The sequence below is a fragment of the Fopius arisanus genome, unplaced genomic scaffold (genome assembly GCF_000806365.1).
Source record: "Fopius arisanus strain USDA-PBARC FA_bdor unplaced genomic scaffold, ASM80636v1 scaffold00005, whole genome shotgun sequence".
NCBI lineage: Eukaryota > Metazoa > Arthropoda > Insecta > Hymenoptera > Braconidae > Fopius > Fopius arisanus.
In genome coordinates this window covers 1,964,779-1,977,133 of record NW_011887744.1, presented here as the reverse complement: position 1 = coordinate 1,977,133, position 12,355 = coordinate 1,964,779, and the positions used below count along the sequence as shown (strand labels likewise).

General features: G+C 40.2%; 5 protein-coding genes across 5 annotated transcripts; 2 read left to right on the top strand and 3 right to left on the bottom strand.

The window, feature by feature from the left end:
- Positions 1–17: 17 nt before the first annotated feature.
- Positions 18–1,471, bottom strand: LOC105273507 (uncharacterized). The gene is made up of 3 exons (XM_011315982.1): positions 898–1,471; positions 738–819; positions 18–518 (listed from the first exon to the last, which is right to left on the bottom strand). Exons 1-3 carry the CDS (start codon positions 984–986, stop codon positions 105–107), a joined length of 585 nt encoding a protein of 194 aa, XP_011314284.1. The 5' UTR covers positions 987–1,471; the 3' UTR covers positions 18–104.
- A 163-nt stretch (positions 1,472–1,634) lies between these two features.
- On the bottom strand, positions 1,635–2,385 carry LOC105273502 (uncharacterized). Its single transcript, XM_011315973.1, has 3 exons — positions 2,127–2,385; positions 1,814–2,045; positions 1,635–1,747 (listed from the first exon to the last, which is right to left on the bottom strand). Exons 1-3 carry the CDS (start codon positions 2,276–2,278, stop codon positions 1,676–1,678), a joined length of 456 nt encoding a protein of 151 aa, XP_011314275.1. The 5' UTR covers positions 2,279–2,385; the 3' UTR covers positions 1,635–1,675.
- A 98-nt stretch (positions 2,386–2,483) lies between these two features.
- Positions 2,484–4,779, top strand: LOC105273500 (probable Xaa-Pro aminopeptidase 3). Its single transcript, XM_011315971.1, has 4 exons — positions 2,484–2,627; positions 2,790–3,725; positions 3,986–4,348; positions 4,564–4,779. Exons 1-4 carry the CDS (start codon positions 2,579–2,581, stop codon positions 4,731–4,733), a joined length of 1,518 nt encoding a protein of 505 aa, XP_011314273.1. The 5' UTR covers positions 2,484–2,578; the 3' UTR covers positions 4,734–4,779.
- Positions 4,778–7,719, bottom strand: Paics (PAICS bifunctional enzyme). Its single transcript, XM_011315972.1, has 6 exons — positions 7,626–7,719; positions 6,701–7,024; positions 6,191–6,534; positions 5,788–6,063; positions 5,487–5,631; positions 4,778–5,181 (listed from the first exon to the last, which is right to left on the bottom strand). Exons 1-6 carry the CDS (start codon positions 7,630–7,632, stop codon positions 5,024–5,026), a joined length of 1,254 nt encoding a protein of 417 aa, XP_011314274.1. The 5' UTR covers positions 7,633–7,719; the 3' UTR covers positions 4,778–5,023.
- A 192-nt stretch (positions 7,720–7,911) lies between these two features.
- Positions 7,912–11,775, top strand: LOC105273499 (amidophosphoribosyltransferase-like). The gene is made up of 5 exons (XM_011315970.1): positions 7,912–8,004; positions 8,281–8,575; positions 9,398–9,607; positions 9,726–10,018; positions 10,185–11,775. Exons 3-5 carry the CDS (start codon positions 9,415–9,417, stop codon positions 11,292–11,294), a joined length of 1,596 nt encoding a protein of 531 aa, XP_011314272.1. The 5' UTR covers positions 7,912–8,004; positions 8,281–8,575; positions 9,398–9,414; the 3' UTR covers positions 11,295–11,775.
- The last annotated feature ends 580 nt before the right edge of the window (positions 11,776–12,355 follow it).

Here is a 12,355-nt window from a genome sequence, read left to right as displayed (position 1 = left end):
GCCTTTCTATCATTATTGATTACATCGAACTGGTGACCTTGTAATCATAAAGATCGGAAAATAAATAAAAATCAATATCTTTGTTTTTTTTTCATTTTTTTTATTTAACACTGAATGAAACTGGGATAGGCACATGGAGATTGTTGGCATCCTGGTTGCTGCTGTTGACAGCTCGATGGTTGTTGACAGCTCGATGGCTGTTGACAGCTAGGCGGTTGTGGAATGATAGCATTGATATCAGGACAGAGCAGACGGCAATAAGCAGCCATTGCAGATTCTCTGGCCTTGTCGGCATTGTAGAATCTCTGGAGAGCCTCCGCCATGTCTCCTAAATCAGTCAATTTCAAAAGAGCTGCCCTGCCAGGTCCGCAGACTGGATAGAGCTTAGTCATGCACTCCGGTCGTCCCATGCAATTCCACATCATGCATCTGTCCTGAAGGCCATTCCTCTTTATGCAGTCACACCGGTACATCATACTGCTACGAAGCTCAAAGCTTTTGCAGGGTTTCAGAACAATCTAAAGAATAATTCACTCATTTTTCGATTTTTCCAATAATTTCGAAATTTTCGATTTCAGGGCAGAACCTTTTGGCAAAATATGAGAATATACAAAAGAGATGAAAATCCTAGAATTTATTGTCAAAATAATTCATAATGGAGCAGTGAATTTTTATAATTTTATCACTTAAATATTAAATGGAATAATTTTTTTCAGATATTATTTATATCGTCTTACCGGACAATCTGGAGACTGCGGCTGAGCTCGAGAGACGCAGAGAGGAGGAGCGCACGGGTTCTCGTCCCATTCGCAGGGTTTTCTGTGGAAATTCCAATCAAGTACGTTTGATATAAAAAATTTAATTGTTATTTATACAGAAGGGCTTTGATAGGCTTACTTTTTGTCCATGGAGCTGATCAGGCATTTCAACTGAGACAGGAGCTCCCGACGACGCTCGCAATTTTCGTTTTTACCGTCACAGGGCATCTTTTATGATTTTGATCAATTGGAAGAAAAATTCACAGGAATTTTGGATTGACGTGGAATTTAGAGGGGGAAAGGAGCCCTCACTGCTCCATTGCACTGGAGATTCTAGGTTTTTCTGAGAAGAATATTTATTTTTTTATTTATTATAAAATTATCGTTGTCAGACTATCTCGGACATCTTGAGAGATGCTTCTGTTTTATGGAGAAGAAACATCTGAAGTATTGGGGATGTATTCAGATTGATTCATGCATGACAAAAAATAATGGAATAATCTGCATCTATAGACATTTTTTCGCTAACTCTCTTGGATTTACCATATCTAGCTCCCGGGTGATGTTTTATTTTTTCATGTAGACTAGTGATTTATTAATTATTAACAACTCTATTAGATAATTGATTTTTTAATGAATAATACCTGTTATTCCCCTCGGAGCGAAATTCCCACGAAAAATTCTAGTTCTAGTACTCGGAAAATGAAAAATCTCAGTTTTCTCTACCAATTTTTTAAAATTAATTTAAGAGAATATTATTATTATTATTATTGAGTGTGGAAATTATTGTTCTTGAAGATGGATATAAAAAGATTTGAATTGAAGAATTGAGAGAAAGTCGGACATAAATAAAATTTACTGGAAATGAATCCTGTATTTAATTTTTTATTTTTACATCAATGAGACTTCCGGTATTATCAACAGGCAGGATAACAGCTATTCAAGAAGCAGCAGCCGTTGCCATGCACTCGGTACCATTTCGGCGTGAACTGCAGAAGAAATTTTGAAAAAATGAATTTACTCCAACCCAAAACTCTCCGAATTCGATATCTCACCGTTTTCTCCCAGAGGTACTTGCGTCCAGGAATTGAATTTTTCACATCTTGTTTTACGGATAAATAACTTGAAACAGGGATTGTCTCAGCGACGGAGTTGAAAGTAATGAGAGGCCGTTTATCCACAAAATTCCAGGAGGGTTTGCACTCGTGAGGACTAGGGCACACGTGCCAAGCACCAGGATCATCCAGAGGGTTGTACTTTACTCTCAACGGTTGTCTCTGCGTTTTCCTGTTCAGGGTAAAAAATTACATGAATTGAGTTTCCGTATTCCTATTCAGTATGCATAACACACTGGGACTTTTTACTCACAATTTCTGCATCTCTTGGAGAAGACATTTCGCTCGGTCAATTCCTCCCTCATTACCGCCCGGATTGCAGTTGGAAAATCCCCAGTTTCCTATCGCCTCAGCAACACCCGTTCCATTACCCCGGGAAAACTCGTATTCGCATGGGGATTGCATTTTCACTGGGAATTTATGTTTTTATTTGTTCAATGTCTTCGGCTCAGCAAATTACCGGGATTCCAGCCTTTTATAAAACAAAAGCCAATCTATTCTTATCAGATCAGATCTGTAAATATATCTTCTCTCGGGAACTAGCATTTATTGCTTCACTGATGAATTCAAAATTTTATCCCGCGCGCACTGTGTCACGGACTGCGCATGCCTGCTGCACAGCTGGGCACTCTGGGTTTTGTTTTTAATTATAAGTAATGTAATTACTAATAGTACAGGAAATTCGAGTCAGAGAATTCCAAAAAGATGCATTGTTTCCTGAGAAAATGTCTCGTGAATCAAGTGACAAAAATCAGTAAGTATTTGCAATTCATCGACTAATAAAATATATTGTTCAAATATTATAGGTTAACCCGAAAAGATTTTCTATGTCCACCAGCCGGGGATGGGTCTATGAGGCCCCCGAAACTCTCGAATGTATCAATTTTGTAACGTGAGTAATTTTGTTTTTCCCCAGATAAAAGATGTATCAAGTTTTCCTCGAGTATATCTGAGAACCCGAAGACAGAATCATGTGTAAAGCCACAAATACCAAGAGTCTACGGTCAACCGACTCCCCAGAGTCATCCCCATCTTGTTCGACCCGGAGAGCTCGTTCCAGGAATAAAACTCCATGAATTTAAAGAACGCAGGACGAAACTGTTTGAGAAAATAATAACCAAGGGGTACGTTGGTAAAACATCCTCTAAACACATACTGATAATCCCTTCGGCAAGCAAAGTCTACATGTCTGATAAAATTCCGTATGTTTTTCGGCAAAACACAGACTTTATGTATTTTTCTGGCTGCCAAGAGCCAGATTGCGCACTAGTGATGACAATAGACGGTGACAGCTACACGACGACAATTTTCATGCAAAATAAAGATGATAAAACGGAATTATGGGACGGTCCGAGAACAGGGGCGGAGGCTGGGGCTGAATTATTTGGAGTCGATCAAGCGTATCCTATGAAAGATCTGGAGTTATTCGTCTCGTCCTTCGTTAAAGGGCACCAGAACAACTGTAACCTGTGGTACGAGGAGAAGGAGATTATTCAGATGGACGTCCACAGGAAAATGGCGCAGGTCATCAAGACCACTGGACTGAAGAGCAGATCCTCTCCTAAGACTTTTTTTCATGAAATTCGGCTGATCAAGTCTGAGAGTGAGGTGGAGCTCATGAGGGAGAGCTGCAGGATCGGGTCGAAGGCCATTGCCAGGACTATTCAAACTGGAAGGCCTGGAATGAGCGAGCATCACATATTTGCCACAGTTGATTACGAGTGCAGGATGAGGGGGGCTGAGTATCTTGCGTATCTGCCGGTAGTTGCTGGGGGGAGCAATGCCAATGTCATTCATTATGTGGCAAATAATCAGATCGTAAAGGATGGCAGCATGGTTCTCATGGATGCTGGTAAGCACCTCTTATTCTTTTTATTTTTCCAATATAAAGTATTGATTCCTTCGAGCCATTCAATATCATTCGCGATATCAACAATTGATTGGTGAAAAATTCAATTTATGAAAAAAATTTATGAAAAAAAGAATGCGAAGAAATTTTTTTTGCATTAAAAATAAAACAGAAATTTCCTCGAAGAGAAATTATTCTGATAGAATTATTCCATGATTAACGATATTATCAGACACAGCATCGAGAACGTAATGCTCTTCCAGGCTGTGAATACCATGGATATTCGTCGGACATCACGAGAACATGGCCCATAAATGGAACGTTCACTGATCCTCAGCGAGTTCTCTATGAAATTGTTCTGGAAACTCAAAAAATACTGATCAATCAATTGGCAGAGCTTCCAACATTGGACATGCTCTTTCACGAGATGTGCAGGATACTGGGGAGGAGGCTGCAAGAGGGTGGCCTTATCCCCAAGACCATGAATGATAATCAATTGATTTCGGCAGCCTATTTGTATTGCCCTCATCACGTCAGTCATTATTTGGGGATGGATGTGCACGACACTGGGACAATTTCTAGGGGTGTTAGAACACAACCTGGAATGATTGTCACTGTGGAACCAGGTCAGTCCTCCCTGAGGATTCCTCATGATATCTACAAAATTTTTAACTCACGATTTTCCATCCTGTTCTTCACTTTTTATTCACGATTAGTTATCGAATTCTGGAGGAATAAAACGTAACAAATCGATTAATTATTAAATTAATCCTTTGGGAGAGATGAGGAAATTTCATCACCGCATGAAATACTAATCTATGATTTTTTTTATTATTTCCAGGGGTTTACGTGAGCTCAAAAAATAAACTGGCACCACCAGAATTCTGTGGTCTTGGCATCCGGATAGAAGATGATGTTCTAATAACTGACAGTGGCCCTGTAGTTTTGACAGAACCCTGTCCAAAAGAAATATCAGACATTGAATTTCTCATAAAGTCCAATAAATCGTAATGACTGCTACATTTAATGTACATAAAAAATTCACAATGGATAAGTATCTCTGGAGAATTTTTTATTTATTACAAAAATACCAATGATCATTATTTAAAAAAAATGCCGAATATTCCATTGCCCAGTTACTCGAACAGTTGCTTCGTAGGGAGTATCCGAATATTGTAAATTTGTATCCAGTAAAGAATGACCAGCAGTAGAAGTAGAAGGGCGTAGACGATTAATGCTACCATCAACATCTGTCACGTTTTCTTCTGTTGCATGTGTCGAACGAGTTGTTTGCATGCAGATTAGTTTCGCAGTCTGACGTCAGCTCGTTTCAATGTTATAAAATTTGTGAGCTGCTTGACACGCAGGCGGGACCACACCAGGTGGTCGTGGAGTGCATGGATTTGAGCTGCTGCCAGGGCTGCACTCTCGGGATAGAGCACTGTAGTACAGCCGAGACCTAAAGAAATCAATTACGAAGAATTGATACGAAAGCGGAAGCTATTATTTGAAGGCAAGATTTTTTACGAATACAGCAGGCCATAGAACAAATAACAGAACCGTGCAACTACCACATGTGGTGGAATGAATTTGACCTGTTACACTCTCGTATCACTGAATTGATTATCAATATTGATTACAATTGCTATGTTTAATTGAATTGACCTTGAATCGCGATTGATTGATTTCGTATTTTTCAAACGCTGAAAGTCATCACAGAAAATGCCAAAAGTAATTGCACATAATTTACACAATTGATCTTACCTGAAGGAACGTTCAATGAAGACCAAACGTCTTGTTGGACGTTATCAGGCTTGACGGGTGGGCAATTGATGACCGGCAGTGCTGTGTTGCCAGAAAGTACTGGCCCAAGACCATTGGACCGCCCAGCAACAGCAACCAGTACCACCTAAATGAAACAGAAGAAAAAGAAAAAAAGTTACGATAGCATCGCGACAAGTACTAAATATAAAATATGTGGCGTCATTTCCCAATGTTTATTGTTCTCGATACCCACTATCATTATCAGTCATATGCCTTCACCCATATTAACGTAAATTCTGACCTTTTCCCCAGTTCCCTCGTACTCTGAGAGAATCTTTAGAGTCTCTGCTGGGGCCTTGTGGGCACTCGTAACGCGCAATTCTGCTTTCACTCCCAGAGTAGCTGCGTATCTCGCGATTTTATTGCAATGCTCTTCGTCCGAGGGAGAACCCATGAAGATGACGACTTTTGAACTTGGGGGTGGCACCAGGTACTCCAGCTGATTTGCCACCCACTCGAAGTTACGTTTCACTGTTGTCAAGTCAGCATCTGTTACCGTCGTCAAGTTCCTGTACACCTAGGGGTAATTAATAAGTCTTAACTGAATCGCTATTGGAGAACTCTAGACATTTAATTTGAATTTTTACAATCCTGAAAGATGAAAAATGCTTTTCAAATTCGTTTATGTCGTTCGATAAAATTACCTGCTTGTCCTTCATGAGTCTCTTATCACCAGAGGGCCAGAGCCTCCAGGAGTCACTATCAATAATATCGGCGACGAGAATTTCTCCATTGGCATCAATTCCAAACTCGATTTTCATGTCGATTAACGCACAGTCGCGGGTGGCCCATGCCCTCTCCAGCACTTCAAAAACAGTCAGGGTCGTGCGGTTCATGATATCATACTCGTCTTGGCCAATTATCACATCATTGAGCTTGAATTTAGCTGAGACTATTTGCTGGGCCGACCACTGAGGATCGTGATTTGCGTCGTCCTTGAAAAAGGTCTCCTGAAGAGGTGGATTGAAGCGAAAGCCCTCGGGAACCCCTAGACAATTGAATAAAAAAATCAAAGTTAACTATAAAAAGAATAATCCACTTATCTTCTCAAACAAATACCGAACTCAGTACGAGAACAAATCGATTGAAAAACAACTGTTTTATAAAAATGCTCGAATTTTTTCAAATTTTTTGTTTTGAATAAAATGATGTACCGGGGTGCCTCTTCAGGAAACTTCCAGTGGCCAATCGCCTAGTGACCCACTCAATGGGCACCATTTCACATTTTTTCGCGATGAATGAAGTCTCCCCTTCGACTCTAACGAAAGCGGTCTTAAGTCCGGCCTGATTCAGCAACTCAAAGACTTTGGCAGTGGTTGCTGTACTGATCGCGGCTTTTCCGGCAAGTTGATGAGACTTGACTCCATCCCCAGCGGTGATCCTGTCCTTGCTCTGCAACAGACATAGTGTTCGATCCTCCAGGAGCTCGAACACCTGCTTCGTCTTCCCTTCGATGATCAATTTTCCAGTTTTATAAGCTGCATACGTAAGCAAATACATTTTAATAGAAAAGTACTAATAATAATACACATCATGGAAAGGACTTGAAATTCTAATTGGCTGCTTTAAAAATGTTCTTCATACCCAATTGATTACATCGTTAAAAAATGGGAAGAAAAAAGATTTGTTCGAAAGCATCAAATTGACATTGAATCCGACAATTATTAAATAATTCCCATTAAGGCGCTCATCATTTTAGATAGTGATTCTGTAATTCGGAAAGACATTCGACAGTGTTAATTGTTTCTACATCAATTCAAATAAAAACCGGTCCACATTACTCGGTCTTCCATATCCCCCAAAGGGTCACTGATTAGCATTGATTGAAACCGAGAAATCTACACAACTGGTTCTTTCGTCATGCCCAAGGCGATAAGCCACTGAATTTCAATCCGCACATATAACGCGATATCGAAAGATTGTAGATGCTTACAAATAAAATTCATGGCCGTACATTCCCAACGGGAATCAAAATGTTTTCAGAGATCTTTTGTAAAGAAATCATTCCCCCAAAACTCATTTAAAAAATTCCCAGGGCTATTTACTGCTCATATGTTTTAATAATTAATTGTTAATTACCTGACATGGCTAGCACTCTCTCAAGCGAAACTAATCGAGAAATGTCGTCTGCTTTCGTATGCTCCAACTATTAGCCTCCGAAGTCTTCTTCCCCACCACGTGTCAGCCACAAACAGCCTTAAACCCTCATTGGTCGAAAAACATATTTGTTATCATACTCTCCCAGCAAATCTCGCAACCTCCTCTTCACAATATTCATATTTTCCATCGTTATCCGCAAATCACCTTATGACATCTTCGAGGGGGCTCCACAAACATCCGAATGTTTATCTCACAACACAAATAATTTATAGATGAATCATCTAAAATTCGTCAACACAAAATAGAAATTTGAAAAAATCGGAGCAACACACACACTTCTAGGCAAAATCTCAAGCAAGTAATTAACAATCACATAAAAAATCAAATCACCATCTGTCAATCATTGTTCGTAGAATATAAACAAACGTCTATTTAAATAGTAGAATATCATGAACGAATAATGAATAATTGAATGATTTCTCTAAAATAATGTTTTCCTCCACATTTATTTTCTAAAATTGCGATGTGATAGGGAATTGTGTCCCGATGGAAACTCCCACAGCTACACTTTGATGTCGAAACAGCTAAAGATTAATTTCTTCTTATCATTAATATTTGTGTTTATGTGTTGAAGGGATGCTGACACGAAGAAGATGAGACGGGAAATCTTGACTCTAGTCAAAAGTGTGGGTTCAGCTGTGGATTGTCGCCTGTTCCCGCTCATTCGTCGAACGCCACGCGGTGCGTGAGCACGTTGTCTAGGCCCTTCAGATATATTTCCTCGAATTTCGAGGGCACGTGGAGAACCAAGAACTCACTGACATTTTCCACTGCTCTTCGCATCTTCTCTGCATATTCAATATTTAACAACTTCCCCGGTACATCGTCTGCAGGGAGAGAATCACGAGGCAGGAGGGGGCTCGCTACAGGTAATCAATCAGGTTTCACTCGACCTTGTATTTTGGGCCATTCAACAAGTCAGTACAGTTTCTGTCAAAAACTCCGGCTTTCCACGTTCTAAATTTCCTCTCGGCCCACCCAAATCATTATATTGCAGATGTTTGTCCTTCAGTTGTATTGTTTTTTATTTATTTGACAATTTTTCGATTTATCAGGTGATTTTTTGTTTCAAGGGCACGACGTTGTAGTTCGAATACAATCGATTTTATTTGAATGAATTTTTTTTGTTCGTTTTTCTTGTAATTCTCACGTTTTACATTCCCGAATTTTGGAGCGATCGAATGTTCATATACAACAATCATTTTATCATTTATCGTGATTCTAGAATAATTTTACAGAGGATTGTTAAAGGCAAGGATTGATATTCAAAGATAAAAATTGGCGTTTATAGTTTTATTAATAATTGATGCTCCTACCGATTCTGAGAATGACAGAATTACAGAGTGTAAATTTAATCTGAAATAAAAGTTTCTGTAGTTTCTTTCCTGTTATGTACAACCGATAGCGATAAAATTTTCAGTGCGTCAGGATAATATGACCCCCTGTGCACTGCAATACACAACATATTGATCTGTAATGAGTTTTTTTCTCTTCATAATCAAATCGAATGGGGGGAGAGATGAATTTTGTAATTGATCGTTTGGTTCTTTGACCCGCCATTTCATCATCGAATTATTTGTATTTTCAACGGGATATGTGTCAATGGTCGAGAGATATAGAAATTGCGCTGACGGATGGTCGAGTGGTATCTGGTAAAAATTGAGTTTTCGATTAAATTTAATTCTGCTTAGATAAGGAGTGTTGCAAGATGACGATGGAGGGATGTTCAGAGGCAATGTCACGTCTGGCTGTTGGCAATGACGAGGAGAGATTGCCAAGAAGCAAGGGAGAGTTCAGGGGCCAGAGAATTTCAGGTTTGACACACGAGTGCGGAGTTTTTGGTTGCATTGCTGCCGGCGACTGGCCCTCAACCATTGATGTGGGACAAGTTGTCTGTCTCGGTACGTCACCGCGAAAATATTCCCAATCTTCCATTGAAGCAGAAAAATTATTGACGCTAATACCCGCTTAGCTCTGAGTCCATAGACTGATTAATAAATCTTTGACCTTGATTACTAGGACTTGTAGCCCTACAGCATCGAGGCCAAGAGAGTGCAGGGATTGTAACGAGCGAGGGAGTATGTGCTAAATCTTTTCACGTGCACAAGGGTATGGGGATGATTAATAACATATTCAACGATCAAAGCATGAAAAAATTGAAAGGGAACTTGGGGATCGGTCACACGAGGTACAGCACCAGTGCAGCCAGTGAGGAAGTTAATTGCCAGCCCTTCGTGGTTCACACTGCACATGGTGCTTTGGCTGTTGCTCACAATGGAGAACTTGTAAATACGGAATCACTGCGAAAGATGGTATGAATTAGAAATTGAATCAATAAAAAGTTCTCGACGTTTAAAATAGATTTTATTGATTGAATTTATCGTATAAATTTATTTGCATCTTTCCTCGTGTAATGATTATAGATACGCAACCGTCTCAAGTTCTGATAAAAATAAATGATGACGATTTGATCTTCAGGTACTCGGCAGAGGCGTTGGTTTGAGTACCCACTCAGATTCCGAACTGATAACCCAAGCCCTATGTCTGAACCCTCCAGAGGGTGAGGTGAACGGTCCAGACTGGCCAGCACGTATAAAACACCTGATGCAGCTGGCCCCACTGTCCTACTCCCTAGTGATTATGCAGAGGGACAAAATTTACGGAGTGAGAGATCCATACGGTAATCGTCCCCTGTGTCTGGGTAAGATCGTGCCAATCGGCAAACTAGCTGGAAACGAGTCTGAAGACGAGGACGACCCAGAGGGCTGGGTAATATCATCGGAGTCCTGTGGCTTCCTGAGTATCGGTGCTCGTTACGTCCGGGAAGTTTTCCCTGGGGAAATTGTCGAGCTCACCCGAGAGGGAATAAAAACGATAGACATCGTCGAGAGGCCGGACAAGAGGCCCCAGGCATTCTGTATATTCGAGTACGTGTACTTTGCGAGAAGTGATAGTATTTTCGAGGGCCAGATGGTGTACTCGGTGCGTATGCAGTGCGGCAGAATGCTAGCTGAGGAGTCACCAGTTGATGCAGATATTGTGAGCTCAGTGCCTGAATCTGGTACAGCAGCAGCTCATGGATACGCTAGACAGTCAAAAATACCCTTCGCCGAAGTTCTCTGCAAAAATCGTTACGTTGGAAGGACGTTTATCCAGCCCAGCACCAGACTGAGGCAGCTGGGGGTTGCCAAGAAGTTTGGGGCACTCTCAGAGAATGTCCGGGGAAAAAAATTGATACTTATCGACGACTCCATCGTCAGGGGGAATACTATTGGACCCATTATAAAATTGCTACGAGACGCTGGAGCTAAGGAGGTACATGTCAGGGTGGCATCACCTCCTCTTAAATATCCCTGTTACATGGGCATTAATATTCCCACCCGGGAGGAACTCATTGCCAATCGATTGGATAGTGTCAAGCTCGCTAAACACGTGGGGGCTGACTCCCTCACTTATCTATCGGTTGAGGGCCTTGTTCAGGCTGTCAGACATAAGATGGATAACCGAGAGAGCAACTACATTGGGCACTGCACTGCTTGTCTCACTGGAGACTATCCTGATGAACTCCCTGGGGATCTCGACTGGTGAACCTGCGGAGGGCTAATTTACGCCTTTTAGGAGCAACCTTCTCGACTCTTTTTCATAGAATACTTCAATTACAGTATTGAATCAGCTTCGCATGGATAGTACACCCATAAAAAAAAATCTATTAGCAACGTGCCTTCGTGTGCCTCCGTTAACTATTGACTCATATTTATTTGGACATTTTCTACTTTGCCATTTGTTAATAGTCAACGAATCCCGTTAACAATAAATTATTCGGTCTATCAGGGTACAGGTCTCCAGGTTCTCCAGCTCCGGGGTTTCAGGTCAAACGGAGGTTTTTCCAGTTTAATTTAGGTATTCATTTACTTTTAGTCTCCGAGTTCTCCGCAATTTCTTTATTGTACAAACGGGCGATGGACGATTATGAATAAACTGTATAACTGTATAACTGTATAACTGTAACTTTTAAGTTGTTATCACTTGAGAAAATATGGATATTCAAATAAAAAAATATAGAACTCCATTATTCTCTCGTTTATTTTAATTGTTAACAGACTACTGTCTGCATATAAATTCTTTTTTGGCATAATTCTTGGGGATCGAAATTTGCACAATATCTCAATTTTTGCAAAACCTGTAAAAGCGCCATCCCTCGCATGGGGTAAATATCACACTCTGAGAATTGACCTAGATTTTAATTTATCCTCTTTCATCAATCACTAACGAGAGGATTTAAAATAGTATCTTATGAATTCACACACAGCCATGTATTCTAAAAGGAAAGATCTAGAGTGAAATCCGGATAGTCTGCGAGGGACAGAATTTTCCAGTGGAGGAATATTCCGGAAAAGATTTCCTCGAGGAAATTTTCAATGGACTATATTTCCTCGGAGACGATTCGCGCTCATAATGGATAGAAAATTCAAATTTTGAGAATTCGAAATGTTTCGGGTGTATTTTTATATGTTTTATTTGTATGAATTTATAATATAAAAGAGACAGTCAATACGCGGAATAAATATTCATTTTTATTTATGTTTGATCCATAAAATGTCTTTTAACTATCGGTCGTTAGTAATCAAAGGCGCAATTTCCCGGATAAT